At 42.0% G+C, this 27,604-nt stretch overlaps 1 protein-coding gene across 6 annotated transcripts in view; it reads right to left on the reverse strand.

The window, feature by feature from the left end:
• The window catches only part of LOC5505605 (DNA-dependent protein kinase catalytic subunit), a 93,465-nt gene that overhangs the window by 55,534 nt on the left and 10,327 nt on the right, over positions 1 to 27,604 (reverse strand). For all 6 annotated transcript variants that reach the window (XM_048720238.1, XM_048720240.1, XM_048720239.1 and 3 more), the window contains 35 exons: positions 27,161 to 27,274; positions 26,449 to 26,583; positions 25,805 to 25,932; positions 25,429 to 25,512; positions 25,211 to 25,286; positions 24,925 to 25,026; positions 24,514 to 24,633; positions 23,853 to 24,012; positions 23,126 to 23,226; positions 22,428 to 22,620; positions 22,002 to 22,060; positions 21,724 to 21,801; positions 20,834 to 20,902; positions 20,347 to 20,454; positions 19,643 to 19,741; positions 19,365 to 19,492; positions 19,100 to 19,194; positions 18,118 to 18,220; positions 17,537 to 17,670; positions 17,191 to 17,257; positions 16,181 to 16,359; positions 14,374 to 14,533; positions 13,839 to 13,917; positions 12,803 to 12,925; positions 7,184 to 7,275; positions 6,837 to 6,978; positions 6,134 to 6,298; positions 5,953 to 5,992; positions 5,559 to 5,683; positions 4,470 to 4,531; positions 3,570 to 3,705; positions 2,798 to 2,890; positions 2,626 to 2,690; positions 1,395 to 1,497; positions 1,045 to 1,172 (listed from right to left, as the gene is read on the reverse strand). In XM_048720238.1, coding sequence (XP_048576195.1) covers positions 1,045 to 1,172; positions 1,395 to 1,497; positions 2,626 to 2,690; positions 2,798 to 2,890; positions 3,570 to 3,705; positions 4,470 to 4,531; positions 5,559 to 5,683; positions 5,953 to 5,992; positions 6,134 to 6,298; positions 6,837 to 6,978; positions 7,184 to 7,275; positions 12,803 to 12,925; positions 13,839 to 13,917; positions 14,374 to 14,533; positions 16,181 to 16,359; positions 17,191 to 17,257; positions 17,537 to 17,670; positions 18,118 to 18,220; positions 19,100 to 19,194; positions 19,365 to 19,492; positions 19,643 to 19,741; positions 20,347 to 20,454; positions 20,834 to 20,902; positions 21,724 to 21,801; positions 22,002 to 22,060; positions 22,428 to 22,620; positions 23,126 to 23,226; positions 23,853 to 24,012; positions 24,514 to 24,633; positions 24,925 to 25,026; positions 25,211 to 25,286; positions 25,429 to 25,512; positions 25,805 to 25,932; positions 26,449 to 26,583; positions 27,161 to 27,274 — 3,845 coding nt within the window. The remainder of the gene's footprint in view (positions 1 to 1,044; positions 1,173 to 1,394; positions 1,498 to 2,625; positions 2,691 to 2,797; positions 2,891 to 3,569; positions 3,706 to 4,469; positions 4,532 to 5,558; positions 5,684 to 5,952; positions 5,993 to 6,133; positions 6,299 to 6,836; positions 6,979 to 7,183; positions 7,276 to 12,802; positions 12,926 to 13,838; positions 13,918 to 14,373; positions 14,534 to 16,180; positions 16,360 to 17,190; positions 17,258 to 17,536; positions 17,671 to 18,117; positions 18,221 to 19,099; positions 19,195 to 19,364; positions 19,493 to 19,642; positions 19,742 to 20,346; positions 20,455 to 20,833; positions 20,903 to 21,723; positions 21,802 to 22,001; positions 22,061 to 22,427; positions 22,621 to 23,125; positions 23,227 to 23,852; positions 24,013 to 24,513; positions 24,634 to 24,924; positions 25,027 to 25,210; positions 25,287 to 25,428; positions 25,513 to 25,804; positions 25,933 to 26,448; positions 26,584 to 27,160; positions 27,275 to 27,604) is intronic.

A 27,604-nucleotide genomic window follows, 5' to 3' on the forward strand; every position in this document is an offset into this window, starting at 1 on the left:
AGTAAGGGTGAGGTAGATGAGGGTTGGAGTAAGGGTAAGGTAGATAAGGGTTGGGGTAAGGGTAAGGTAGATAAGGGTTGGGGTAAGGGTAAAGTAGATAAGGGTTGGGGTAAGGGTAAGGTAGATAGGGGTTGGGGTAAGGGTAAGGTAGATAAGGGTTGGAGTAAGGGTAAGGTAGATAAGGGTTGGAGTAAGGGTAAAGTAGATAAGGGTTGGGGTAAGGGTAAGGTAGATAAGAGTTGGGGTAAGGGTAAGGTAGATAAGGGTTGGTGTAAGGGTAGGGTAGATAAGGGTTGGAGTAAGGGTAGGGTAGATAAGGGTTGAAGTAAGGGTAAGGTAGATAAGGGTTGGGGTAAGGGTAAGGTAGATAAAGGTTGGGGTAAGAGTAAGGTAGATAAGGGTTGGAGTAAGGGTAAAGTAGATAAGGGTTGGTGTAAGGGTAGGGTAGATAAAGGTTGGGGTAAGGGTAAGGTAGATAAGGGTTGGTGTAAGGGTGAGGTAGATAAGGGTTGGAGTAAGGGTAGGGTAGATAAGGGTTGAAGTAAGGGTAAGGTAGATAAGGGTTGGTGTAAGGGTGAGGTAGATAAGGGTTGGAGTAAGGGTAGGGTAGATAAGGGTTGAAGTAATGGTAAGGTAGATAAGGGTTGGGGTAAGGGTAAGGTAGATAAGGGTTGGGGTAAGGGTAAAGTAGATAAGGGTTGGGGTAAAGGTAAGGTAGATAAGGGTTGGGGTAAGGGTAAGGTAGATAAGGGTTGGAGTAAGGGTAAGGTAGATAAGGGTTGGAGTACGGGTAAAGTAGATATGGGTTGGGGTAAGGGTAAGGTAGTTAAGGGTTGGGGTAAGGGTAAGGTAGATAAGGGTTGGGGTAAGGGTAAGGTAGATAAGGGTTGGAGTAAGGGTGAGGTAGACAAAGGTTGGGGTAAGAATAAGGTAGATAAGGGTTGGAGTAAGGGTAAGGTATGTAAGGGCCTATGTTAAAAAGATAAGGAGTAAAAGTCAATGGTAAATGGGGTAAAATTTCCAAAGAGTTTTAAGTAGCCTTACCTTTGGATAAATGCAGCAAGAGATTTCTGGATTTCCTCCTCGTGAACATGACGCTCCTCTCGACAGAGTACAGCGGTTATCACTTGCAGCAGTACCAGACTCCCTGAGGTTACCATTGTAACGAGTAGCTGATGAGGTAACCAAAATAAAATATGGGCATGCTAGCTAGGGTAGTCTGACGATATAAACAATCAAATGGATTGGCATACAAGAAAGGGTTTTTCAGTTGATGTACACATCCTTTGGAATAAAATCCTGAGCACAAGGAAAAAAGTATAACGTGCAAATAACCTCTTAACGGATTACTATTTCTTCAGTTGGCATGAAGTCAATGTATTTTGGATCCCTACCTTATCAAGCGTTGCTATGTAGTCATTGTATCTAGGGCTGCCAGGAATAAACTCAGTTGACTTTAGAGGGAAATTATCCGTGACTAGAGTGTCGATGCAAGACCTGTGAATCCGAAGGAAGAGAAGCTTGATAAGGACCAAAAGCAAATGCACAGTTGAGTAAGGACTCAAGGGCAACAATGGAGAAATCAATGCTTTGGGTTATGGCAATAATTATTACAGTTGAGGTTATGGATTGAAGAAGAAAAAGTTAAAAGTAAAACGGTCTCCTAGGCGACCTTGGGAATGGAAAATTGTAGAAAGAGCAGTTCGCGTAGGAGAATGTGCTCTGCTGTTTACAAAACCTTAATCAAAATAAAGTCTCTAAATAATTACAAGCGGTTTCGTTTCTTTCCATTTAGTTGCTGAACAGCTGTTATTCGAAGACATGGTTTAATCAGCGAAAGTGTATTTCTGTTCTGCTTGTTGCATGGAGCATGGTACTCAATATACTGTAGTACTCTTGGTTGTCGCTTAGGAGAGCTTGGAAACAATGGAAAACCAATTAAAGAGTTTATATGGCGATTCCAACAGGATTTATAATCAGGACCGTACCCATGAAATTTTTTGGGGGGGGTGCGAAATACGAAAAGTGGACCTAATTTTTGGGGGAAGGGGGGAGGGGGGTGGAGGAGTGGAGGAGGTTCTCTGATGAAAAGCTGACCACCCGCGAAAAAAAAAATGATTTTTTATGCCTTTGCAGTATCTCCACGGGATTTTATTGTCGGATTTGACTACATACCAAAGTAATAGAGCTCATGCTTTATAGTTTTGTCTACAAATAGCACGTCTATTGAAACCGAAAGTGGACTTTCGGCCGTTGTGTGTGTGTGTGTGTGGGGGGGTACGTTCGCACCTCCTACACTCCCCCCTGGGTATGGGCCTGATAATCGTGGTCGTTATCAGAGCTGGTCGCTTACGAGCTGTCGCTCATAAAGCTTTAAGTGTAGGTTACGGTTGGTGAGAGTTGATCTAAGGGTAAGGCTAACTTAAGGATAGATTAGAAAACATGTAACTACAAGGATGCACTTTAGTTGATTTAAGATGAGATATAGATGAATTTTGGGATAAAAATTAAGGGTTATGGTAAATTTGAAAGTTAAGAAATGAGGGAAGAAAGTAACCCTTTGGTGGAAACGGTGATTGGACGGACAACATATTGAGCTACAGTATACAGCCATTGAACACTTACTTCAGTTGGGACTGGTAATTGTCCGGGAGGTTCTTGAAATACGGAAAAAGCTCAACAGCTCGGCTCTAAACACATGCAAGCAATGATTGAAAAAATTATAAAAATCGGAACCATAAGTCAGGACATGTAAAGATGTATGTTTCATTAAACTGTCTATAAAGGACTTACATACCTTGAATGTAAGCGTCAGATTTTTGTCGTCAAAGACAGAAGTGAACATTTTTAGAACAATCTGGAAGGCAGGCTTAGCAGGATCAATGAGACACTGTAAATAAACAATAATTATACTGTCAAGGCCGAAATACAACGACGGGGCTTATTTCTTCGTTTTTGGAGGAGGGGGGGGGACAACATTAAGCAAATATTATGGTCACAGCCACGCCCCTACTGGTCGTTTTCTTATATATTTTTTATAAATATAAGGGGCGGAGAACGTTCCCCCAATGCCCCACTCCCTACAAAGGCCCTGAGCAGCTATGTGAGGCCCCACATAAACTCAGCAATACTGCACGGAAGCTCTAGACAGTAGTCGAGTACTCGCAGAGGTACGTGTAATTACTAAATTCAACTTTCTGCTGAGAGACAGCATTACTAAAGAAGCTTTTTTCTCTATTTTTGATTTTTTTAAAGGTTCACTGTTTTTCATATTAAAACATCTGGCAGAATGTTATCTTATCTACAACAGAGTAGAACAGCAATGGGATCCCAGAGACCGGGACCGCATTTCAGGATATGAGGTCACACATTATTTTTCAGGATATGAGGTCACACGTTATTTCCATGTCATTCTACATTCCAACCGGACGTTACGTCGTTGTTCAATAGCAATATGTTGCGAGACAAGTACACAAAATTGGAAATAACGTTAGATATCTTGTTACTTTCCGACCCGATGTGATGTCATACATTATTTTATCAATCTAACCGGATGTGACGTCACTAACCTTGGGATCTGACAGCAGTAGTTTCTTCATGATTTCAAGCAAAGCTTGTTTTAACTCGCTACTTGAAGACATGTCCCAGAGGCTACTAAACACCTCCCATGAGTTCACGATGCTCGCACAAACCACGCTGCCATATCTAGTTCAACAAAAAGCACAGCACAGAAATTATTTGTGGTATTTAAAACCCGACAAACGGCCTCATATAATTGGTAGACAGGTGTAATAATAAAATGCAATAGCGAATATGTTGAAAAAAACACGTAGGGAGTTTTACGCGAAGTTAACTAATGCTAATAGAAAATTATAAATTGAGTTGTTCGCATTGTTGTATTGAAAAAGGCCATCCACCACACGTATAGCTTCTAAACCCTTAATAAAACGGAAAAGAGAGTCGATAAGAGTTTCACTCTCTTTTGATCTTACAGGATTGTCATCAAAAAGTCTCAGAGAATTGGTGAGAGTGCTCAGGATTCACTGCTTAGTGGGTGATTACACGCTCAATTTCGCTTTTTGGGAAAACTCTCATTCACGCGATCAAATGGCGACAACTCACTCGAATTTGAACAAGTACAAAGCGAAAGAGACTGATGTGAGAGTCGATAAGAGTGCATGGTCTAATGAAAGTTGGAACTCTCATCGACCCTCCTCAACTCTTATCTCCGTTTGATCGAGGCTTTATATATCTTTTTATGCCGCTATGATAAAACCTTATACAAAGCTTTAAAATTAAGTGAATGTTATTCCTGGTTTAAAGCTTGGAATTTAAGCTCATCGGCGCCACAAAAAGAGATCTATTCTCATGTACTATCCCTGTCACTCAATGGTCTCAAAAGATAATGTCCAATGTAATAGTTTAAGACAATTTCTAGAGAATGTGTGATTTGTGTGTATCTAGCTCACCTTTTTCGGGAGGTTTTGTCGCGGTTGAATTGATCCAGGATGGAGTTAAGAATGCTGCACACCTAGAAGAAAATGTTCGTGGCTTTTTACGGGACAAGTGCAATCCAGGAGAGTGAGGATAAGGGTGAAAAAAGAAGTCCTTTAGTAGTTTACTCCTGTTAATATATAGATTTAGGCACTGCCTAAAAGCGGAGCCAGCATTGAACACCTTCTGTGTTGACTGATTGAGGTATTTTTGGGGGATCTAGGATCCTGCTCTTTACAAACAAACCGTTTCACCCGGGAATGAGTGTATCGTAACCCATAACTAGCCGAAATGTGCCGAACTAAGAAAAATAACATAAAATATTACTTAGTCAGGAAGGTTTTTGCTAGCGCTTCGGGTATTCTATAATCAAAGAGAGGCGTCGCAAACAAGGCACATTTTTCAGCCAAACTAGAGGAAATTTCGTGGTTTATTATTATAATTTAGTGTAACCAACACTATTCCTATCGCCCTTCGAAGGATGTAAAGATATCAACTGGCAAATCCATTCTGTCATTTTTACATTACCACTTTATAATAAGGACAAGCAAAAAAAGACATGTTTATCGTCCCCGCCCGCATACCTTTTTCGGGGCCGCATCAATATTTTTTATTTAGTTATTTTTGCTGCTTTTTTGATTGTTTGATCCTCAGAAGTCCAAATTTCGTGCGTTAGCGGTGCCTGGGCAATGAAATAAAGACAGACGTTCCCTTTTCAAGGGTTTGTTTACGATTTTTTTCACCGTTCGCAACATCGCGGGAATTTCCTTTGTAAATCGTACAAATATTTGATTAAACAAGGAGAAAAATAAATAAAAATTGTAAATAAAAAGGGCCGCATGCTCCCTATTTTGATCTTATCAGGACGATAAACATGTTTTTATTTTTACTTGGCCTAAAATAGATCACGGTGGTTTTCAGTTATTGCGCTAGGAAATATGCGTTTGGCCGCCCAATAATATCGAGGTACAAAAATAGCTGCTTGTTTTAACGTCTACGATTATTCGTGTCCATTCAAAATTAATCAAAAATAAATAAAAGACGATTTAATGCCAGAAACGTACATGTGAGGAATAAGACGTTGCCATGGAGACCAGCTGTGGGATGTGACTTTGTGCATTCTTTATTAAGTACGTGTTGATGCTCGCCTGAAAGGTCGTGTAAAACACGGCGCCAACACTGGAGCCGTCTGAGAATAAAAAACAAATCATCTGGATCAACAAGATATTTACAGCGCGCCGAAAAATTGTTACTCTCATCATGGTTACATTCGGGACAATGGCTAGACAATGGTCTAGACATTACTTCAAGCCAGTACTTCATGTAGGGTTATGGTAAGGGAGTGTCAGTTCAAGGAGTCTTATCTGAAGAACTAATTTAGAGGAAAGTACTCGTACGGCAATACAATAAAACTGTCTATGCGGACAATTGGAAATGACGTCTTATATATGTGCTTACCAGGCGTGGTCTGTATAATGCATCGCTGAAGTGTTATGTGCTGTGAAGTAAATAGTGAAGAAAATAGAGGGCGAAAGGTTAGAGTGAATCCTAGGTACATATAGGTTTAAAACATAGGCAGAGGTCATGTATAGAAATCGGGGGAAAAAGCGTAGATTAATTTTAAGTTAACTATACTAACTTCTATTCCAAGATCAAATGCAAGCTCCAGCAATTTGCATGCGAGCTGATGGGAGGCTGGGCTGAGCACAATAATGCTACCGCTGGTTCTGACAGCTGCCCTGCAGGCTCCTTCATACACGGCATTAAGTAGCCGGGACCCGTACTCGAGGGGCTTGGTACTACCCTAAGAAAGCACAAGTAAACATAGTAAGCACAATAGACAAAGCACAGGGGACCCCCGCACAAGTAAACAATAGCATAATCTTAGTGAAGTGGTATTAATCTAGATAGCTGTGCCTATACCATGCATCCCGAGTGCAAAAACCTTGCAACCACAGTCGTAGTCATTATCATCATTGTGATGTCATCATAATAATTATCATTTTCGGCCCGTACGCTAAAGTACTAACACACTCGGCTAATAATGGCGAGAGGCTCATACGATGATGCACTTACACACTCGGCCATCTGAAGCGAGCGGCCCGTACGCTGAAGCACTAACACACTCGGCTAATAGTGGCGAGAGGCCCATACGATGATGCGCTAACACACTCGGTTACCTTAGATCCCATTGTCATCATCACAGCCGCTGATATCAGTTTTGCACTTTCGCTTGTATTAGTAACGAATATAAACAACAGTCAACCAGAATTATACACTATCAACAAACCCATAACCCCAAACAACACTAACTTCGTTAACAATCATCTTCTATGGCCTACCCTTGTTAGCATGACATCCATCAGCAGCCCTGCCGCGTGCAGTTGTTTGTAGCCGGTCACGAGGTGTGACAAGTAGAGATGATCAACTCTTGAGTCTTCTCCAGCTAGGGGGATGGGCAGCTTCTCAAACAGATTACAGCGACTGAAACCAAGAAACATGCTGATGTGCCACTTTTACAACCTTTTCTTGTAAGACCTCATAGACAGGTGCAACAGTAAAGATAAGGCCACTATAAACGAGTCATAAAAACAAGAAGGAATTGCACAATTTTTCCATCAAACCAGTGATTCTTTTTCGCAATATAGAGGCGTGGTCCATTTTCTTTGATCTGTGGATATCTACTTACCTCCCTAAAGCCAGCTTCCGTGCAAGGCAATTTTTGAAATTAGCCAAGTGGGGCTCTGGCAATTTCGTGAGCGCGATACAAACAGCACTTGTCTACAAAATAGTTGAAATAGAGTGTAATCATTTTCAAAATGAGTCTGAAAACAGAGATAACCGTAGGTATTAGAAGAACAAAATATAGCCACAAACCAACCGAGTTCTATGGCTAGAACCGTAGAGAAGGGTGGAAAGGGGTTGGCGGATCAGGATCGCAAGATATCAGTTTCAGTTTGAGTTTAATCTTTGTTTATCGAGGGTAACATATTAAACTGAATATACAGTTTTCTTACATATGGCCCTCGGTTAGTAAGCACTGTCACTGGGGGTGGTCACTGCCAGAGGGTTTTTTGCGTCCCCAGTGGTTCTTTTACGTCCTTTCGGTTCAGGTTAGTGTAGTGCAGCGTGAAGAGACGGGATCTCCGGTTTAGTGTCCTTATTCGAGAAGACTGGAAACACGGGAGAATAACTTCAACTCACTTGTGACACAAATTCGAATCAAGGCAGGTGTTATAAGTTCAGATCCTCACGATTATGCTTTCAATTCATGGTTTAATTCAACTAATAGTTCTCAAAATCTAAATTACAACGAACTCCGATCTTCAACGAGGAACCAGCCCCTACGGGGGGTCCCAATCAAACATCAGGGGCCACAGGGAACCCAAGGAGGGCAATATACATATTACAACATCTCCCCCCTTTCAAAACTTCAATAAATGTTCAAAGAAAACCCAAAAAATGTTCTTAACATTGTTCAATAAGTCTTTGTGGCTTCTTCACTTCACGACCAGCTCTTGTTCTGATGGGTGAATGTGCTTCTGTTTCTCTCTGATCTTCCTGTACTTTCAATGGACTTGGCGGTTCATTGATCTGCGCTTTCCTAGCGACCACTTGAGGTTGAGGACTCATGTATGTGGGAGCCACTGGCATCTTCGGATTCATGGGTGTGTCCTTCGGGACAGAAATGATGTGCCTTCGATTTCTTCGAAATACACGTCCTTTCTCATCTTCAACTACATATGACCTTGGCAGGACTTCTGCTTTACACCATTCTTTATCTTTGTTTACACGAACTCTAACTTTGTCCCCAACTTCCAAAGGGGGAAGGTCCCGGCTGTGTTGATCATAGCTCATCCGTGAACTTGCTTGTCGATGGGCTAATGCCTTTACCACTCTGTGAGGGTCTACTGGGTGAGGTACCAACAAACGTCGATGGGTAGGTAGTGTTGAACGTGTACGCCTACTCATGAGTAGTTGGGCAGGTGAGACACCTATGTCGTCAAAAGGTGTATTTCTGTACTTTAATAAACCTTCAAATGGGTCTTTATTCTCTGCTGCTGCTTTCTTAAAGATTCGCTTTGCAGTCTGGACAGCTCTTTCCGCAGCACCATTGGACTGGGGATACTCGGGTGAGCTGGTTACATGCTGGAATCCCCAAGCTTCTGCAAACTGCTTAAACTCATGGGTAGTACTGAAAATATTGCGGGTGTTACTGTATTGTGGGCCATTGTCGCTGATCACTTTGGCTGGAATGCCAAATCTTGCAAAGATTTGCTTCAAGGTGTTGACAACACACATGGCAGTGGACTGCCGAAGTAGTTCAACTTCAAAATACTTCGAATAGAAATCAACCACAATCAAGTAGGAATGGCCAGCAAATTCAAAAAGGTCAGTTCCAACAACCTGCCACGGTAGACCTGGAAGGTCATGTGGATGTAGGGTTTCTCTCTGCTGTTGGTTGCGGAATGCATTACAAATCTGACATGAACGTACTCGGTCCTTAATATGGGCAGTCATGGAGGGCCAAAAGACATAGTCTCTTGCCAAACTCAGACTCTTACTCTCACCCATGTGTGCTCCATGTATATCTTCAAGTACTTCAGCTCTCATGGATCTTGGTACTACAATTCTATCAGATTTGAACAGCAAACCATCTTCAACACTAAGCTCTTCCTTGTAATTCCAGTATTCTCTTGCCAGTTCGTCAACCTGATCCTTGTCTTCTGGCCAACCCTCTAGGACATATTCCATTACTACTCTTGAGGTTTCATCGTTACTTGATGCATCTCTGAATTTCTTTAATGTGGAATTCTCAATTCCCAGATTTTCAATCAGATTGATTCCAATCACATCCTCTGGTTCACTTACTGGCGTAGTGTCAGTGAGTGGGGCTCTACTCAAACAATCAGAGATGATTTGTTTCTTGCCTGGGACATATCTCACATCCAAATCATACTTGGTTAGCTTCAGAAGCATTCTCTGCAATCGTGGTGGGCATTCATTTAGGGGCTTCCTAAAAATTGCCTCCAATGGTTTGTGATCAGTTTCTACAATCACTCGCCTGCCATATACATACGTGTGGAACTTGTCTGCTCCCCATAGTATAGCTAACAACTCTCTTTCAATGTTAGCATATCTCTGCTCACAAGACGACAAAGTCTTTGAACCAAAGGCAATCGGCTTACCCTCTTGGATGATGACTGCACCAAGGCCAGTGCTACTCGCATCTACATTCAGAATGGTCTGTTTGTGATTGTCAAAATAGGCCAACACTGGTGCATGGGTGATCACAGCTTTGAGCTTCTCGAATGCCTCTTGTTGAGGCTTCTCCCAGGTGAAAACTGCTACTTGCTGGGTCAGCTGGGAGATTGGGCCTTGCAGATCAGCTTTGTGTTCAATGAACTTGTCCAAGTAGTTGATTGTTCCTAAGAATCGCTGCACGCCATCTTTGTCTGATGGGGGTGGCATCTCACTAATTGCACGCACTTTCTCAGGATCTGGTTTCAAACCCTCGGATGTGAACACATGTCCGACATAGCTTACTTCTGGAACTCGAAGCTTGATCTTCTTTGGATTAAATTTCAGGCCCACCTCTCTGCTTCTTTCAAGTACTGCTATCATCTTCCTATCAACATCACTTATATCTTTTCCATGGATTAAAAAATCATCAACAATTATTTCAACTGCAACTCCAGCGAAGAGCCTGTCCATCTCTCGTTGGTATATCTCAGGAGCAGATGAAATTCCAAATGGCAGCCGTGTAAATCTATACCGTCCCCAAGGTGTGTTGAATGTCAGAAGTTTCGAGCTTTCCTCATCTACCTCCACCTGCCAGTATCCACTGCATGCATCCAGTGTGGTGAACATTGTAGCTCCAGAAAGGCGATTGGCAACTTGCTCAACAGTGACCATGGGGTAGTGTGGCCTCTTGAGGGCCTTATTCAGATCCCTGGGATCGATGCAGATACGGACACTGTCTTTAGATGGTGGGTTGGCTCTGTCCTTCTCTTTTCGTTTGTCAACAACCAACATTGAAGACACCCACGGTGTGTGCTCTTCTTCTTTAACGATAATCCCATCTTGTTCCATCTCTTGGAGTTTTTCTCTTGTCGGTTCAAGCAGGGATATGGGGATCTTCCTAGGGGGGTGGACTACTGCAGGCACTGATGGATCTATCTCTAGGTGTACCTTGTTTGGCAGTCTTCCCGGTTTGTTACTAAAACAATCTTGGTACTGGGATAGAACCGGATCTTCTACCAACAATTCTGCATTCGGCTTGTTGCCATTCCCTTGTGTGGTCTCCTCGGCCAGTCTTTCTGGTGTGTCTATCAGGTCAAGATTCATAAACTTGAGCACCTCTAAGTCTAGGCAGGCTTCACAACTCAACAGGGGTGTAAACTCTCCATGCACAACAAGGTACAGCAGATCTATTTTTCGGTTCTTGTGCTGGGTTGGAAGGCGAACACATCCAACAGGATGAATTGCCTTGTCTGCGAGCCATCCTTTAAGAGGCTGATGAATCTTTCGTAGCGGTTGTGTAGTGATGGCCTTATATACATGATATGGCATCACATTGGCCTCTGCACCTGTATCAGCTTTGACTTTTACCTCTTTTTGTGCAATCCTAAGGGTAATCACGCTCTTCTTTGTGCTATTGGGGCTGGACACAGTCCCAAGTTCTACTGATCCAAAGTATAAGTGTGGATCACCCCCACGATCACCTTGGACCATACTCTCAACCTGGTTTTCTTGCTCTACTGTGCTGACCGGTGTTTCTTTCTTACCCTTAAGAGGACACAACTTTGCAAAGTGTCCCTCTTGTTGGCAATTTCTACATTTCTTTCTTAAGGCAGGACAAATACTTGGTTTTGTGAAACGGTGCTGAAAACCACAAAACTTACAGGTAGGATTAGGTGCTCTCTCCTTTCCTTGAACTGGGTGTACACTCAATGGCTGCTGTGAACCAGTTGGTGAAGCAAACTTGAATTTCTGCAACTCAGCAGCTTCATAGGTTCTACAGTAATCATGGGCACTTTGGAGTGTCAAATCTGGCTTTTTTAACAACTCCCCTCTCAACTCATTCGAGAGCACTCCTCCCACAATACGATCTCTGATCAGTGAATCTCTGAGGGTCCCAAACTCACATGTCAACGATAAGCGTTTCAGCTCACTCACGAAATTGTCCATCCTCTCACCTTCTTTCTGGTTTCTTTGATTAAACACAAGGCGCTCATAGATGACGTTTCTTGCTCCCTGACAGTGTTCCTTGAACTTTCTACACACATCTTCATAAGATTCATTGCTTTCTCCTTCGTTGAAAACAAAATGACTATATTCTTCAATTGCATCTGCTCCAGCACAATTGAGTAGCAAGTTCACCTTCAACTTGTCAGGTTTCTCATCCTTTCCTTTCGCCACTAGGTAAATTTCGAACTGCATAATAAATTTCCTCCAATTTTCTGAGGCTTGGGCATCCAGCACCAGTGGACCAGGAGTCCTGTGCGACTCTACTTCTGCCATAATTTCAATTCTTTTCTCGATATTCTTTACCTTGATTCTCGTTAAACTTTTACTTGACTTCTGACACCATGTTATAAGTTCAGATCCTCACGATTATGCTTTCAATTCATGGTTTAATTCAACTAATAGTTCTCAAAATCTAAATTACAACGAACTCCGATCTTCAACGAGGAACCAGCCCCTACGGGGGGTCCCAATCAAACATCAGGGGCCACAGGGAACCCAAGGAGGGCAATATACATATTACAACAGCAGGAACCAGGAAAAAATCCCCAGTTTGAACCAGGATTCGAACCTGGGCCACAGCGGTGAGAGGCCGACGCGCTAACACACTAGGCCACCCGTGCTTCCACAAAAAAATGTATTAAAAATGTAACAAAATGAGGAATTGTATGTAGGGTCTAGATGCCATACATGCAGAAAAGCACAACAAGCAACGTGGGCACTTTCCTGATAACAGTGACAGTCATTGATATACAAAAACGGAGTTCTAAAATACTATAGCAAGAGAAAGCAACAGAAGGCATATGATATCTGTATCGCTGTGTAAAAACTTATTAAGTTTTAACTTATTTCATTCTATATACAAAACATACCTTAAACCATGTAAAGGGCATTAGAATGTACCTTGAATTGTCTTAAAGTATCTCAATATAGCTTTTCTTTAATTCAGAGGGGTTATGGAGTCTGGGTAGAATAAACTTTTTCTTTACTCCTCTCTCTCTAGTCCCCTGGAAGTTATTCATTATTTGCAACGTTTTACCGCCGCCTCTGTCATAGAAACCTGTTCTGGAAGCTTCTCGATAACCTCCACGTCTCCCACATTAAAGCCAATCAGGGCAGGTTCCAAGGCACAGCTGAAGACCACAGTGAACAGATCATCCGACCATAGAGAAGTTGGCACGATCTGTAATATGGTAAAGCAAAGTTAACGTACTGTCAGCAGGCCCGTAGCCAGGGGGGGGGGGGGTTGGACGAATCCCCCCCACCCGGCTTGAAGGTTCGATCAGAACAAACAAAAATATATAACGTTTGGCTGGAGATATACCGTGCACATCAATATATCTTTAAAATGACTATAAAAATCTTTTTATAATAATTATCTTTATTATTATCGATATATGTTAAAAAGCACCATATTAATAACACAATATAATACAAGATTGATTACCTAATGTAATAGGGCGATGAGAGGGGTATACCGGAAATTTGGTCCGCTCAAATGGGAAAACGAACCACCCCGCTCAAAATCCTGGCTACGGGCCTGGCCAGTAAGAGCCTGCCGGCCTTTAGTGTTAGTGTGAGTTTTGGTCGGCATCGAGATGAGATCGGGTTACTGGCAGATCAATTAGGAATTAGTGATGTTATTTGCTTCTTTGTAAAATATCAAAATATGTTTAATGGGTCAATGTCGCAAAAATAAGGCCTTGTTTTGACGCCGTCCTTTTCGTGTGCTTTTCCCAAATGTAAATGCATGAAAATAAAGATGAAGGAAGTGACTTCGGTCATTTGCATGTATTTTTCTTTGGAAAGGTTACTTGAAAGGAAAGGCGTCTACACTATGCCTAAGGACATATGGAAGTTAAAAAGCAGAGGACACGACTACAAAAGTTGATTGATTTTCCTACAGCAAACCAAGGTTCGAGTTCATTTAGTCATAACATCAGATCGAGTTTTTGAGTGACTCGATTTATTAAAGCATCGAGTAACTGGGGATCAGAATACAGCAAATGTATACAGCAAACTCTAGAAAGAGTGTTCATGTTGCTAGCTGGAAGTTCGAGTTACCAACTGTTCAATAAATAGGAAGTCGACTGTACCTTGAAGCCCTGGTCGGGGTAGGCCTGTAGCAACACAGTGAAGAAGTTCATGATGCGCACTATAACAGTGCACTTGACTCTGAAATTGTAAGAAACAAATAGCCGAAGCTTTAAGGGACTTTAAGGCCCTATTATAGTAAAACAATTAAACACATTTAGCCAATCCTTCTTGGAAAAATGCCGAACAGGGAATTGGTCCTAACATGGGAAAAATGAATTGCGGAAACTTAAAGGATCATTGACCCTGGTACAATGACATAATGGAATATTATTATACTGTACATCTGATTGTCGTCAATATCTTTATTTCTATCTAACATGAATGAGTAATCTCTCTATATTGACCTATATTGTTCGCATTGGGAAAAAATGGGACCCAGAAGTACCGAGCGAAATCTAGGAAGAGCTTTGAAGAAAATTAAAAAAAAAAACCTTGTAATGGTTTATGAAAATATGAAAGATATGAGAATAGGAAAAAATCATCTCAAACAATGTACTTCTAAGATCTGCGCTAAAATGTATGTCCTGTACAAACCTGTTGTATTCGTCCATTTCTTTGGGCGTTGCAACGTCAGTGATGTGTGTGGTTTTTGGAAAGCACTTTATAGCGGCCTGGATTCCAAGCATGGCCAGGTTACTCAGGAAGTAAGATAGCGAAGTAAACAGCACGCTGGAGTACTTTGACCCTTCACGCGCTGTAACGCAGAAAAGGAATGATTGTATTCATGATGGTGGATGGTGGATGGTGGATGGTGGATGGTGGATGGTTATCTTGATAAAGTTATTTTGTTTGTAAGTGCTTTTACGGCTGAAAACCTTCTTGGCAGCTCAGTGACACGGGATTCTCCAGGCGCGTACAGGAGGGTGTGTAGGGTCGCCCACAGCCCCCCATCCCCATGGCCGCCATCAAGTCATCAAGTCCCCCCTGGCCGCCATCAAGTCCCCCCTGGCCGCCATCAAGTCATCAAGTCCCCCCTGGCCGCCATCAAGTCCCCCTGGACGCCATCAAGTCCCCCCTGGCCGCCATAAAGTCATCAAGTCCCACCTGGCCGCCATCAAGTCCCCCCTGGCCGCCATCAAGTCATCAAGTCCCCCCTGGCCGCCATCAAGTCATCAAGTCCCCCCTGGCCGCCATCAAATCCCCAAGTCCCCCCTGGCCGCCATCAAGTCATCAAGTCCCCCCTGGCCGCCATCAAGTCATCAAGTCCCCCCTGGCCGCCATCAAGTCACCAAGTCCCCCCTGGCCGCCATCAAGCCATCAAGTCCCCATGGCCGCCATCAGATGATCAAGTCCCCCATGGCCGCCATCAAATCATCAAGTCCCCCCTGGCCGCCATAAAGTCATCAAGTCCCCCCTGGTCGCCATCAAGTCACCAAGTTCCCTCTGGCTGCCATCAAGTCACCAAGTCCCCCCTGGCCGCCATCAAGTCCCCCCTGGCCGCCATCAAGTCATCAAGTCCCCCCTGGCCGCCATCAAGTCACCATGGCCGCCATCAGATGATCAAGTCCCCCATGGCCGCCATCAAGTCATCAAGTCCCCCATGGCCGCCATCAAATCATCAAGTCCCCCATGGCCGCCATCAAATCATCAAGTCCCCCATGGCCGCCATCAAATCATCAAGTCCCCCATGGCCGCCATCAAATCATCAAGTCCCCCATGGCCGCCATCAAATCATCAAGTCCCCCATGGCCGCCATCAAATCATCAAGTCCCCCATGGCCGCCATCAAGTCATCAAGTCCCCACTGGCCGCCATCAAGTCACCAAGTCCCCTCTGGCCGCCATCAAGTCACCAAGTCCCCCCTGGCCGCCATCAAATCATCAAGTCCCCCATGGCCGCCATCAAGCCATCAAGTCCCCCATGGCCGCCATCAAGCCATCAAGTCCCCTATGGCCGCCATCAAGTCACCAAGTCCCCCCTGGCCGCCATCAAGTCCTCAAGTCCCCCCTGGCCGCTATCAAGTCACCAAGTCCCCCCTGGCCGCCATCAAGTCATCAAGTCCCCCCTGGCCGCCATCAGATGATCAAGTCCCCCCTGGCCGCCATCAAGCCATCAAGTCCCCCCTGGCCGCCATCAAGTCATCAAGTCCCCCCTGGCCGCCATCAAGTGGGTCATTTCTCATAGAGGCATCCGCAAATACTATCCCTTTCCCATGTGCTACCTATGACCCCCCCCCCTTTCCTCCTCAGCCAATACTTGGTACACGCGGATTCTCGGGATTTCCAATGATCTCTTAAAGATCTCTAGTACTTCACCCCGATAACTAACTACTATTGTAGTCATCGGGGTGTAGCACTTCAAGGTAACATCCCTTTTCATTCGAAGAGGGTGTCATTACTCACGACTTAGAAGATCTGCTGGGGGGAGCAGCTGCTCCCCGAACACCCACGTATAGCAGTCCAACGCAGCGAGAAGATAGTGGAACCACAGCAAGGTTTCCTTTAGGGAGAAAGCTCCGCCCATATCCGCCAGGGTGGGGTAGGTGAGAATACCATTGCCTCGTCCACCTCCTCCCTCAAACCTGCCGTGAGAAATAAGGTAATACAAAGGAGTGAAGTGCTCCCCGACGGGTGAGGGGGTCGATAAGGCAATGTACTGCACAACAATACAAGCTTAAGGGCCTATGGTACTATGGTATCTCGTTGCTACGAAACTCCGTAGCTACGGAAGAAAAAAGCGCTACATTCGGTTAAAATATGTTAAAATATTTCTGCAAAAAAACATTATGTTAGATTTAAACAGTAGCTTCTCCGACACGTTTTTCTGTTCTGGGTCACCTGACCAGGGGAGGGGTCAGATGACGTCATCACTTGTGTCATTTATGTCTAAAACACTTATGTTGAAAGTTCCAAGAGATTTGACAAAAAACAGAAGCTTTTATAAAACAGACAAATTTCCCTAGCAACGGACTCAAAAGATACCATAGGCCCAAGATGCGGGCGACGACGACAGGAAACGTCGCATTTGGATTGCGAATTCAATAGAAGCACGTGAAAATGTGCTTTGTCTGATACATTACAGCCAACGACGATGTGAAAACTCCAAAGGTCAATTAAGGAGCTACGTTTGTTACTGTAGAGTGTCCTCAGTTTATTTTTATAAATTTTTATTTACTTTTATTTGTTTCTAACCGTGATGTTTTCCTTATTCCATTGCAATTGAATGCGAACACATTTTTATCGTTATCCGAATCCTAGCCGTCGTCGCCGTAAATATTAAGGACCCTAATAGCTACAATGACAAAAATAGCAACAGCTTGACGATAAAGATACATATCACTGTACCCTCCATACGTAGTCCAGGCATCTATGTAAAAGAAAATACAGTAAAACCCATCACTTATAATTGGTACCTGCGCACGAAGAATGAGTCATGTTCCTTGTGCGTGTTTTTCATCCAAATGGCAGCTGATCCGATACCTACGACAAACCGACCACTACTCATCACAGTAATTGCCCCTGAAGGAGAAGTTAGTACATGTCCCCTACCCAAGTGGGTTTATAAACAGAGCGGCAGCTAGCAGAGGAAGAGGCGAGAGGGGGAAGGTGTCGGAATTTTACAAATTATATATAAAGTAAATGGTGTCCTCCCCCAAAGGGAATACGGGGAATAATTTAGGCTCGCCACACCAAACCCGCCTCGACAAAACGTCCTAGCGATAGTATCTTAGTTAATTTGTCTCTTTTCGGTTTGCCCACCATGTAGGAGAGGCGTAACTTGGCAGACGAGCTTCATGCACTGATGGCGACACTCAGTTTGTGGTTTTCCACATAGTTTGATGAGAAGCGGAATCAAGTGGCTTAGGGTTATACTATCCAGCATCTGAAAACCCCTGAAATTTAAACACCAATAATCACTACTAGGTATCTAATTGCACTGTCATATTTTTTCAACAAAAGGCAGGGAAAAGAACAGCCTTGCTATAACTTTTTTCTTAAATTGTTGTTTGCTTGAATTTACATCTTAGGAATTAGCTACCTACTTCTGCAAAGAACATTAATATAATCCAATCATCGCCATAATCATCACAAGCAGCCAAGACAGTTACAAGAACAGCCTTGCTACTTTTTTTTTTCTAAAATTGTTGTTTTTTTACATTTAAGGCGGCAATGGTTTAACGGGTTAAACCGGCAACGTGGGTATAGTGACTCGGTTTTCATTCATTATTATAATGGTAGTGATGATAGTCATGAATATAATGATGATGACCGATGGCAGTTAATATGATAATGATGATCATTATCAACATACAAACCAAACGGCAACACGAGCCTCGTACCTTGGAATTCGTCTTTGCTTATTTTCCTTGTCTAGAAGTGTAGCCTTTGTTTTAATTATGCGCTCCAGATGTGAGATCACCTGTGAGCACTGATCCTGTGTACCTACAAACACAACAGACATTTAAGCTAACAATAGTTGTCAACTAAACAAATTAGGTATGTATATTAGGTATGTGTATTAGGTATGTATATTAGGTTCGTATTTTAGGTATGTATATTAGGTATGTATATTGGGTATGTATATTAGGTATGTATATTAGGTATGTATATTAGGTATGTATATTAGGTACGTATTTTAGGTATGTATATTAGGTATGTATATTAGGTATGTATATCAGGTATGTATATTAGGTTTGTATATTAGGTATGTATATTAGGTATGTATATTAGGTATGTTATTAGGTATGTATATTAGGTATGTATTTTAGGTATGTATTTTAGGTATGTATATTAGGTATGTATATTAGGTTTGTATATAAGGTATGTATATTAAGCTTTATGGACAGATCGATTCATGCCCTCACTACTCGAACTTTTCGAAATCACGTGTAAGATTTGGGTACTTTTCTACATGCTGTTACTGATAATGGATTGATCCAAATCAATTTTAAATCTTAAAGTCGAAACTGTGATAACTTTCTATTCTATCAATTCAATTTTATATAAATTGTAATTTAAAAAATTTCCCGTCCCTAATCATTTATTTGTTTCTCATGAGACCTGAATTTGTTGCAGTTTAGGATAAAATGGAAAAAGATGTGGCGGGAACATCCTGTATTTTACTCATTGATTAACCGTTTTTATGTCACTGATGATTGCTGTGGTAAATAAATGACATATAGATTCCAAAATCGTGCCTCTGCTTAAAATTAGAACGCAGAGTAACGATAATAGTCATAGTCAATAGTCATGTTATTGAAGCAACAGTCAGATGCCGTACAGTTTGCGTGTAGTTTCCGAATGCAGGAATGCGATGATTACCTTGCGCAGGGTCGTCGGTGTGTGCGAGGGCCAAACTCTCAAGGTACGTCACTAGTATCTCAAGCACAAACACATCAACCAGTGATCGCTCTTCCCTGAAATTTAAGAACAAGAGAAACCTTATGTAAGTCAAGCCTACCGTGACTCAAAGGTTTAGCTAGCTGTCTAGGGACGGCGAGAAACGCACCTGAACAACTAGTTTGCTCTCACAAACGAGTTTAAACTGAATGGGTTTAGTTTGACCCCTTGTGTTTTTTCACTTTACCTGAAGACAGTGTAAATACTGTTGAATGCCAGGGACGCGCCAAGACGCTTAGATGCGTTTGGATGGAGAGCAAGACTGTACAGTCTTTTCAGTAAAGACTTGATGTTAATAGGACTCTTTTCCAGTTGCTGAGAGATCAAAAACCACAGGAAATATATCAAATAGATTTACACATTCTCGGCAAGTGATATAACTCAAAGACACACATCCGCTTTTTTGCTTATGGTATTTGTACGATTAACTCGTTAGTGTTAATTCATAGAAGCAGTGAGAGTCACCTTTGCAGAGGTCTGTTTGATGGACCATTGGAGGAATTCCCGTATGCACTGGGCGCTGAAATCACGCAGACTCGTGTCAGTCGGGTGAACCACGCCTTCCTGGAAAACACATAAAATACACAAAGAAGACATTAAAACGTTGACAAATGTTTTCGAGAAGGCGAAAAAAAATTAGATACAATCTCCTATTCTTTAGAAACCGATAAAATAATAAAACAACGAAGAACAACGTCCTCATGGAAAAGAGGTAGCAGAGAAGGTGATATAAAACTATGAGCAACAACTTATTTAAAAAAACATTAGAGTTACAAATTAGAATTAATCTACTGTAGTACTGAATCCCCCCACCTTTAACCTTTAATGCAGGCTGACCAAGAGTGCGTCAAGTAGAGCTATGGTCTCTGTCCCCAACCCCCCCCCCCCCCCCCCCCCACCATCCACCCTTATAACAATCAATTCAGGCTTACCAGAAGTGCGTCAAGTAGAGCTATGGTCTCTGTCCCTCCCCCCACCCCTCCACCCTTATGACAATCAATGCAGGCATACCAGAAGTGCGTCAAGTAGAGCTATGGTCTCTGTCCCTCCCCCCACCCCTCCACCCTTATAACAATCAATGCAGGCTTACCAGAAGTGCGTCAAGTAGAGCTATGGTCTCTGTCCCTCCCCCCACCCCTCCACCCTTATGACAATCAATGCAGGCTTACCAGAAGGGCGTCAAGTAGAGCTATGGTCTCTGGGCTCTCATACTTCCTGTTGTTCGTGAACCAGTGAATAAGCTGCATGACTAGGGGATGAAAGAGCTGGGCAGAGACCTATGGAATAGAGGCACCTCAGCTATAGGGTACGACTGGGTAAATCAATGCAAAATAAGAAGCAGTATACGTAAAATAGGGAAAATAAAAACGTTTTTCAATGTTATGATCACATAAAAAAAAAAGACCAAAACAACGAGAAATAACACTTCATTACTTCAAAAGGGTTTGCTCTTTAATGTACCAAAATATGGAATATGCTTGCACATATCTAAATAAAAACAATTCACCTAATTAGAAACATGTGTCCAGCACGTTTTTTATGTGCCATTCGAAATACAAATGCATGAAAGTGAGAGGAGTCGATTGCTACATTTGCATTTGTATGCATTTGCATTTAAAACGGCACATGAAACATTTGCCCTGGACCTCAACTTACCCTCTCCACGTCACAGGCAAGCTGCAGCAATACGGGAATAAGTTTCTTCCACAGATTCTGCATTGGACTCTGTAAAAAACCAAGACAACAAATCAGGGCTGCAGTAAGATTTCTGAAAACGAGGTGATAGTTTATTGGCGATAGTGTGAATGCCATAGTTCCCTTCTTTCGTGTATTATATCTGGTTCCCTAATATATATCCTTCTACTTCAGATGCCAGCGCCGTAGCAGGCCACGTTAGATTGTGGGGTGGGGGGTTGGTGGGCACAATACAGAAACACTAGTCATTTTTTTTAATTTTGGGGGGCACAATACAGAAACATAAAGAACATATTGGGGGGGGGGGGGGGGGCACGTGCCCCCAGTGCCCCACTCCCTGCTACGGCCCGGTATGCAAAACAGAAACCCATGCTGGAACATGTCCACAAAGATGTAAAGATGATGTGGAAATATGAAAAAATAACATCTTTCTTGCAGCGCTACAAGTAAAGCAGAGAACTGTGAATGGGAATTGAAATTGGATTGTTTTTTGTCTTTAGACATTATATAATTAAGAGTTCTGATGAAGAAACTTGATGAGGATTTCCAATTAGGTGTTTGCATACATTGCGTGTGCTTTTTAGAATATAAATAAATTATGATATTTGCTTGTTTTCGCTGTTCAACAAAGTGATTTTGTTTCCAAACATAATTGCCGCCATTAAATGACAGAGTCATGGCCCCCCAAAAATAATGCCTCGAGTTACAGAGAATGTATAGGAAATAAAATTAGCTTAATTTGGAAGGGTAGTATGCTCAATTTCCCTTAGTAGCGGGATATTATCATATTTCATGATTTGTTAAAGCATAACGCCTGATACTACGGCCCTGAATGAATAATACAGAGCTACCTTCTTAACATCCGGTTGTGTTACTCCCTTTCCAAGCATGTAAAGGACCAATGTATGGAGCAGCTCACATGCGGCTACCTAAACACATACGACAAAACAGTATCAAAGTTCGCAACATAAACATAAACGTTAATACGCCTTTTGCTGTTCATAAACGGGAAAGGGACAGTAATTTGTGCCAAAAGTTACATCTATAACGTGTACTGTACTGTATTGTACGTGTATTGTATCGCACAAAACATCATTTAGCGTGACTCGACTTTCAAATGGCAACCTACCTTTGTCTGTCGATTGCTCGAAGTTGTGGCGAGCTCGACAACACGTGGCAAGAAAGGATCTATAAAAAGTTGGGTTTACAGAACAAATTATTTTTACCAGTTACAGAACAGCCGTTGAGATATAAGAAATCGTATCATTTTTACAATTTAGAAAGGCATGTTTATTTCGCTCTCTTAATGTTGTCATGCACTCCACGAAAACAAAAGCACTGGAAAATATTAGAAGCCGTAAGAAAATTAGAAGTAATACTAATACCAAGCAGTACAACTAAACAGCAAATTATGGTGGGGGTTCAAAGGTGTTTTAGTTTTACAGAAATCATTTAGAATTCATTTATGAAACATTGACTAAGCATTGCAGTAGTATCAGAAGGACATTTGAGGTGCTTGGTTTTATATGTAAAGGGAGTACGCAAAAACACGAACCCAGATAAATTGTAGGCTTCATGTCCTGAAACGGGACAGCGAAGGGAAGGTGCTTGACCGTGTCCCAGGCCACAGCGCTACCCGAATCCACCCCGCCATCAGACCCAAGCAGGCACAGGTTCGTATGGCCGCCAAGCTGACCCAGCAGCCGGAGAATCTGTACACGGATCGTGACAAGAGAAGACTCGCCTACCTGCGGAAGTATGTTCCGTTTAGAGACAAAATCAATGTAATATAATGACAACTAGGAGATTAAAGCCGCATTGTCACCAGTTTACTTCCAGTCGATTACACAACAATCTCCGATGATTTTTAACAGAAAACGCGAAAAATATTTCAAAATATTGAAAGCAGTGTGTCTATTGCAAGTTTCTTCGAGGATGTGATTGATAATTTAGAGCGGATGGCCTGTTAAATATCTCGGATTCTAATAGATTCTTTTGTCTTTTAACGGTTGAGGTTTCCGTCGGACCTCCGGAAGTGAACTGGTGACAATGCGGCTTTAATCCTCGCGTAATTATAATGGTGACGTCAAGATGCTGGTGTTCATCTCTTTTAAATAAGTTGCGCGGGTCCTCCCTTCGCGGGCATTTCTCTAAGATCTCAGAGCTGGGTTGCAGGGTCACAAATACGCATCAGACGGCAAGAGGAAATAGAGCCAAAAAATGCCATAAAAAGCTCGTGGTCTTGGTACACACCTTCCGGGGTTGTTCTCCGGGCTTCACAATCTTTCCCAGTCTGGAGTATGTACTCCTCAACGTTGCCGTCCTTCTTGAAACTTGGTCTTGCTCTTCCTCAACTGTGAAAAACAACATCAAACAACGGTATTTTTACGCCGCTTTATATTAAAAAAATTATTTGAAACTAATATATTTTAATAAGGCTGTTTCTTTTATTCATTCTTAACCAATATTGGAAATTGGGAAGGGCCTGTGTCTTACGATACTGTGGGCTGTTATGTTTTCATATATTAATATGGAGACTCGAGCACTTGGTCCTTACTGTTTTGGTCTCCATGTTCACCCTTCATCATTTCCTGGTAAATTTTGTTATCAGATATTTAGGTTACTCGTTCTCACAAGCCATAGCACCCTAAACACATATGTTAAAGCTGCATTGTCACCAGTATACTTCCAGTCGATTACATATCAATCTCTGATGATTTTTAACGGAAAACGTTAAAAATATTTCAAAATATTAAAAGCATTGTGTCTTTTGGAAGTTTCTTTGAGGATGTGATTGATAATTTAGAGCGTATGGACTGTTAAATATCTCGGATTCTAATAGATTCTTTTGTCTTTTAACGGTTGAGGTTTCCGTTGGACCTCCGGAAGTAAACTGGTGACAATGCGGCTTTAAGCCACCAAGATTTCTACAAAAGACTGTATGTATTCTATACATGGTTAAAAGCGCTACATCTCATACCGGCATCAGTGGCGCTCTTCAAATAGCCATCCAAATAAGGCAGGATATTACGAAGATGAGGACGCAGCACATCTCCTGGTAGAGACGCATTCCATTCCTCTAGAGCGGCCAGGCCTGCTTGTGCTAAGGGGAGGTAGCTCAGCCCAAGCTTAAAGGTCAGCTGAAAGAATAGCAAAATATAATATACAAAAATGTATGAGTAGACTTTCCCAAGTCTGTTAGTCGGCTTTTTAGAAATTGGCTTTTTAGAAATTGGCTTTTGCTGTCCTCTCCGCTCAACCGTTTTTAGTTGCTTCGCTTACTTAGGGAAATGCCCATTAGATCGCACGCTTTTATTAGGGAAAATCAAAGAGGGCGACATTTGTCTAATGAATAAGCTACTGTTACGTTTAATTTCAATGCTGGTGCTAAAATAATTGTAAAGCACACTGCAAGAGCGTAATACTACCGGGCAATTTATAATGCTTTTTATTTCGTAGTTAATTCATAGCTGATTGGCGAGATCCAAGAAAATTTGCCAGGGTAAAAATGGCTTATTCGTCTCAAAGACTTTCTTTTGAGTGGTGAGAATTCTAGCTTTAAGCCCTGATCAAAATTCCAGGGCTTCACAGTCCTCGTTGCATCTAATGCTATGGTATGGTTAGCAACATCCTATACTTACCTCAAGAGCCGGCACAATGGCTGCGACATCCACAGCCACAATCTCGTAAGGCAGAGAGAGTACAAGACTGAGGCACGATGAGAGCAGGTCCTCCTTGAACTGCTTCATCTTGATCAAAACCTTACCAAAAACAGACACGTGAAGTATCTATAAAGAACTTACAGCAGAAACGATTTATTCATTGGAACGTCGGAATCAATTGAAACCCCTTTGGATTAAGGTTGACACAAAAAGAGCAAACAAGCACTGTGGAAGCAATTAGATTCGGAACAGGAAGAACGCCACGTATAAAACGAGCCTAAGAATCACCATCCATAAAATATCTTAATTCATTAGCAAAGACGAACAACACCGGATTATGAAAGGTTAAGGTCATATCGCAGACCTAACGTCATTTAATTTTATGTTTACCTCTTTGATGAACTTCCTGAAGAGAATGAAGCAGTTGGTGCAGTCTGAGGTGTCGACTATCTCCATGTCATCGGCAGTCACCTCATACTCCGCCCTGATGCTCTTCAAGAAAATGATAACTCGGTGAATGACAAGGTGATGATGATCGGCATGATAATGCATGATGACGATGATGATTGCAATAATAAAGATGATGATTATATTATGATTATAATAATTATAGAAGATGATGATGCTACTAAAAAGATGTGTTTGGCAATTATAGTAACCATGAAAAAAGTAATACCTGGAAAAAACGAAGTCTTTTGCAAATCTTCATGCAAACTTCCAATAGCTTGTAAAATCCAGATACAACCGGGAATCTGGGGGTGATGATAATAAACGATTAAAACCGACCAATAGAAAACAAATACAATATTTTTTCAAATATTTGCAAAGTCTGCACCTTTTCTTGGGTTATACAAAGAGTGAGGAGTGAAATGTTTTATACCAATAGAATCATACCGTGAAGAACTGACAATTAAATCACGTCCAAAGACATAAACCCATCTTCCAAACGAGTCGGTGCTCTGCCCTGGTAACAATGCCCTGGAAAGGAGAGACAAATATTAATAGAAATTTCAGAATACAGAAAGAGCCTGTAAGAGAAATACGAATCCTGGCGTAGAAATGAAACATCGAGTTACAGCTTGCTCGGGCAAGCGAGTGGAGAGTGAGGGGGGGGGGAGGGGGGAGCTTAAATTGTATCAGATGGTAACTAAGGTTCTTCACATTCAAAGGCTCCATGATTAACTTTTGGCATGAATAAAAATAAAAGAAAGGATTGCGGTTTTGTTTTAACAGTTTGTCAAAGAGAGGTTAATTTTCCACTTGTTCTTACTTGCAAAAGTCCACAAGATTGATAAAGACCAGAAAGTCCTTCTGCACCCGAGGTTGTAAACCTGCCACTGGGTCAGATGTGGTCTCCTCCTGCTCTTCCTGGTCAGATGACAACTGGCCACTCGATGTCTGAAAAAAAGAAGTAGAAGTTTATGGATTTTAGTTTACAGTGTAATGGATGCTAACATGACTAGCAAGGAAAGAGGATGCGAATGTAGCAGTGCGATATGTACTACTGTGTCCATCTAGAGAGGTTTACGCTGCGAAGGTGAAGCTCCGTGTAAATAGCGCCGGTATTTCTTGCCCAGGAATGTTAAATAGTGCTGGTTGTACACAATTTTCTCTATGCTGTGGTCAACCAGGCCGCCGATGTTGGCGCTATTTCTGAGGCGATTTACAGTGCGACGCCTGCTAAGAAGGCAACCAAGAAAAGACACAAGAAAGTAAGAAATCAGGGCGTGTGTCACAGCTTCCATTGACAAGAATTCTAGATCTAAAAGGACACTGAAACATTTCTTCACCCAGCTTTACCATTCTTCTACCTTGGTGCAATTTCCTCCAAACATACCATGGTATAAATTCTCATTACCTCGACACTTTGTGGTGACTAAAATGTCAAGGAGAAACCTGAGGTTGATCACGTACCTGAAGGTCCTGTTGTCCATGTTTAGTTGAGGTTAGGTCTAGCTTGTGGATGATTCTCAAGATGGCGCCCACAAGCTCATCATAAACAAGCTCGTGCAGGGACTCGCGCTTCTCTATATCCGACAAACTAAGACTCTGAAAGAGTAAATACATCTTAAAGATTATAATACAACTAAATAAACAACAAAAAGTAGACAAATCAGGATTTTCTTGACATGAGATCCACTTATCAAAACAACGAGAAGTTATTTTGGCTCGCATATCAATCATAAGTGCGTTTAATTTTTCCAGTTGCCAATGAGGAATGGACAATGATGAAGAGGTAGTATGCCCAAAACGTTTAAAAACTCGATCTGTTTTAAGTCCTTTTTACCTATATTAATTTAACTCAGATACAATTCACTAAAAAATTGTGAAGAAGATATCCTTCCGTGTGCTTCAGAAAATGGCACAGACATCAAATATTTGTGTTTCCAGTAAATGGTCAAAATCATCAAAAGTATTCTTTGGTGATAACTCAAAAAATCAACATTAACAAGAGTTACAGTATTATCAGCATAAAGGCAAAAACTCCTGATTCGAAAATTTGTTCAAAACCCAATAAAATTTGTAATAATAAACTCTGCAATACAATTGAGTAACAAATCACATAACATTAAATATTTCTATACCACATAAGACCGTTAAAAAGGTGGCGTCATCATGACTATACCTTGAATTTCGTTTTGTCCAGCATGTGTTCCCATAGCGGCAGGTAGTCCTTGAAGGTCACCTGGTCTGACCGACTACCCGTAACAACACCAACTTGTTTATCGACATCCGGACCCTGCATGAACAAATAAAACATGTGTACTACTGTGGCCTCAATAGCAGCAAACTCAATTGGTATAACTAGACAATAGGCAAGGTGAAGCGAAGCTAGAAGGTTTGCATAGACGTTATCAAGACATGGAAAAAATCAAGATATCAAAATTGAAACCATATTATGGTAAAGCTGAAGAGAATGGTCTGGCAGACCTCCTCTGCTGCCGTTGTCCTGGCACCCTCCCTCGTCGCTTAGAATACTTTATTGAACAAGATTTCCTAGCTCTCTAGTCCGGACCAAGAAAGTAGAAAGGGTTGCTAGCTACTATTTGTATGGTTATGGTGTACGTCT

The sequence above is a fragment of the Nematostella vectensis genome, chromosome 12 (genome assembly GCF_932526225.1).
Source record: "Nematostella vectensis chromosome 12, jaNemVect1.1, whole genome shotgun sequence".
NCBI lineage: Eukaryota > Metazoa > Cnidaria > Anthozoa > Actiniaria > Edwardsiidae > Nematostella > Nematostella vectensis.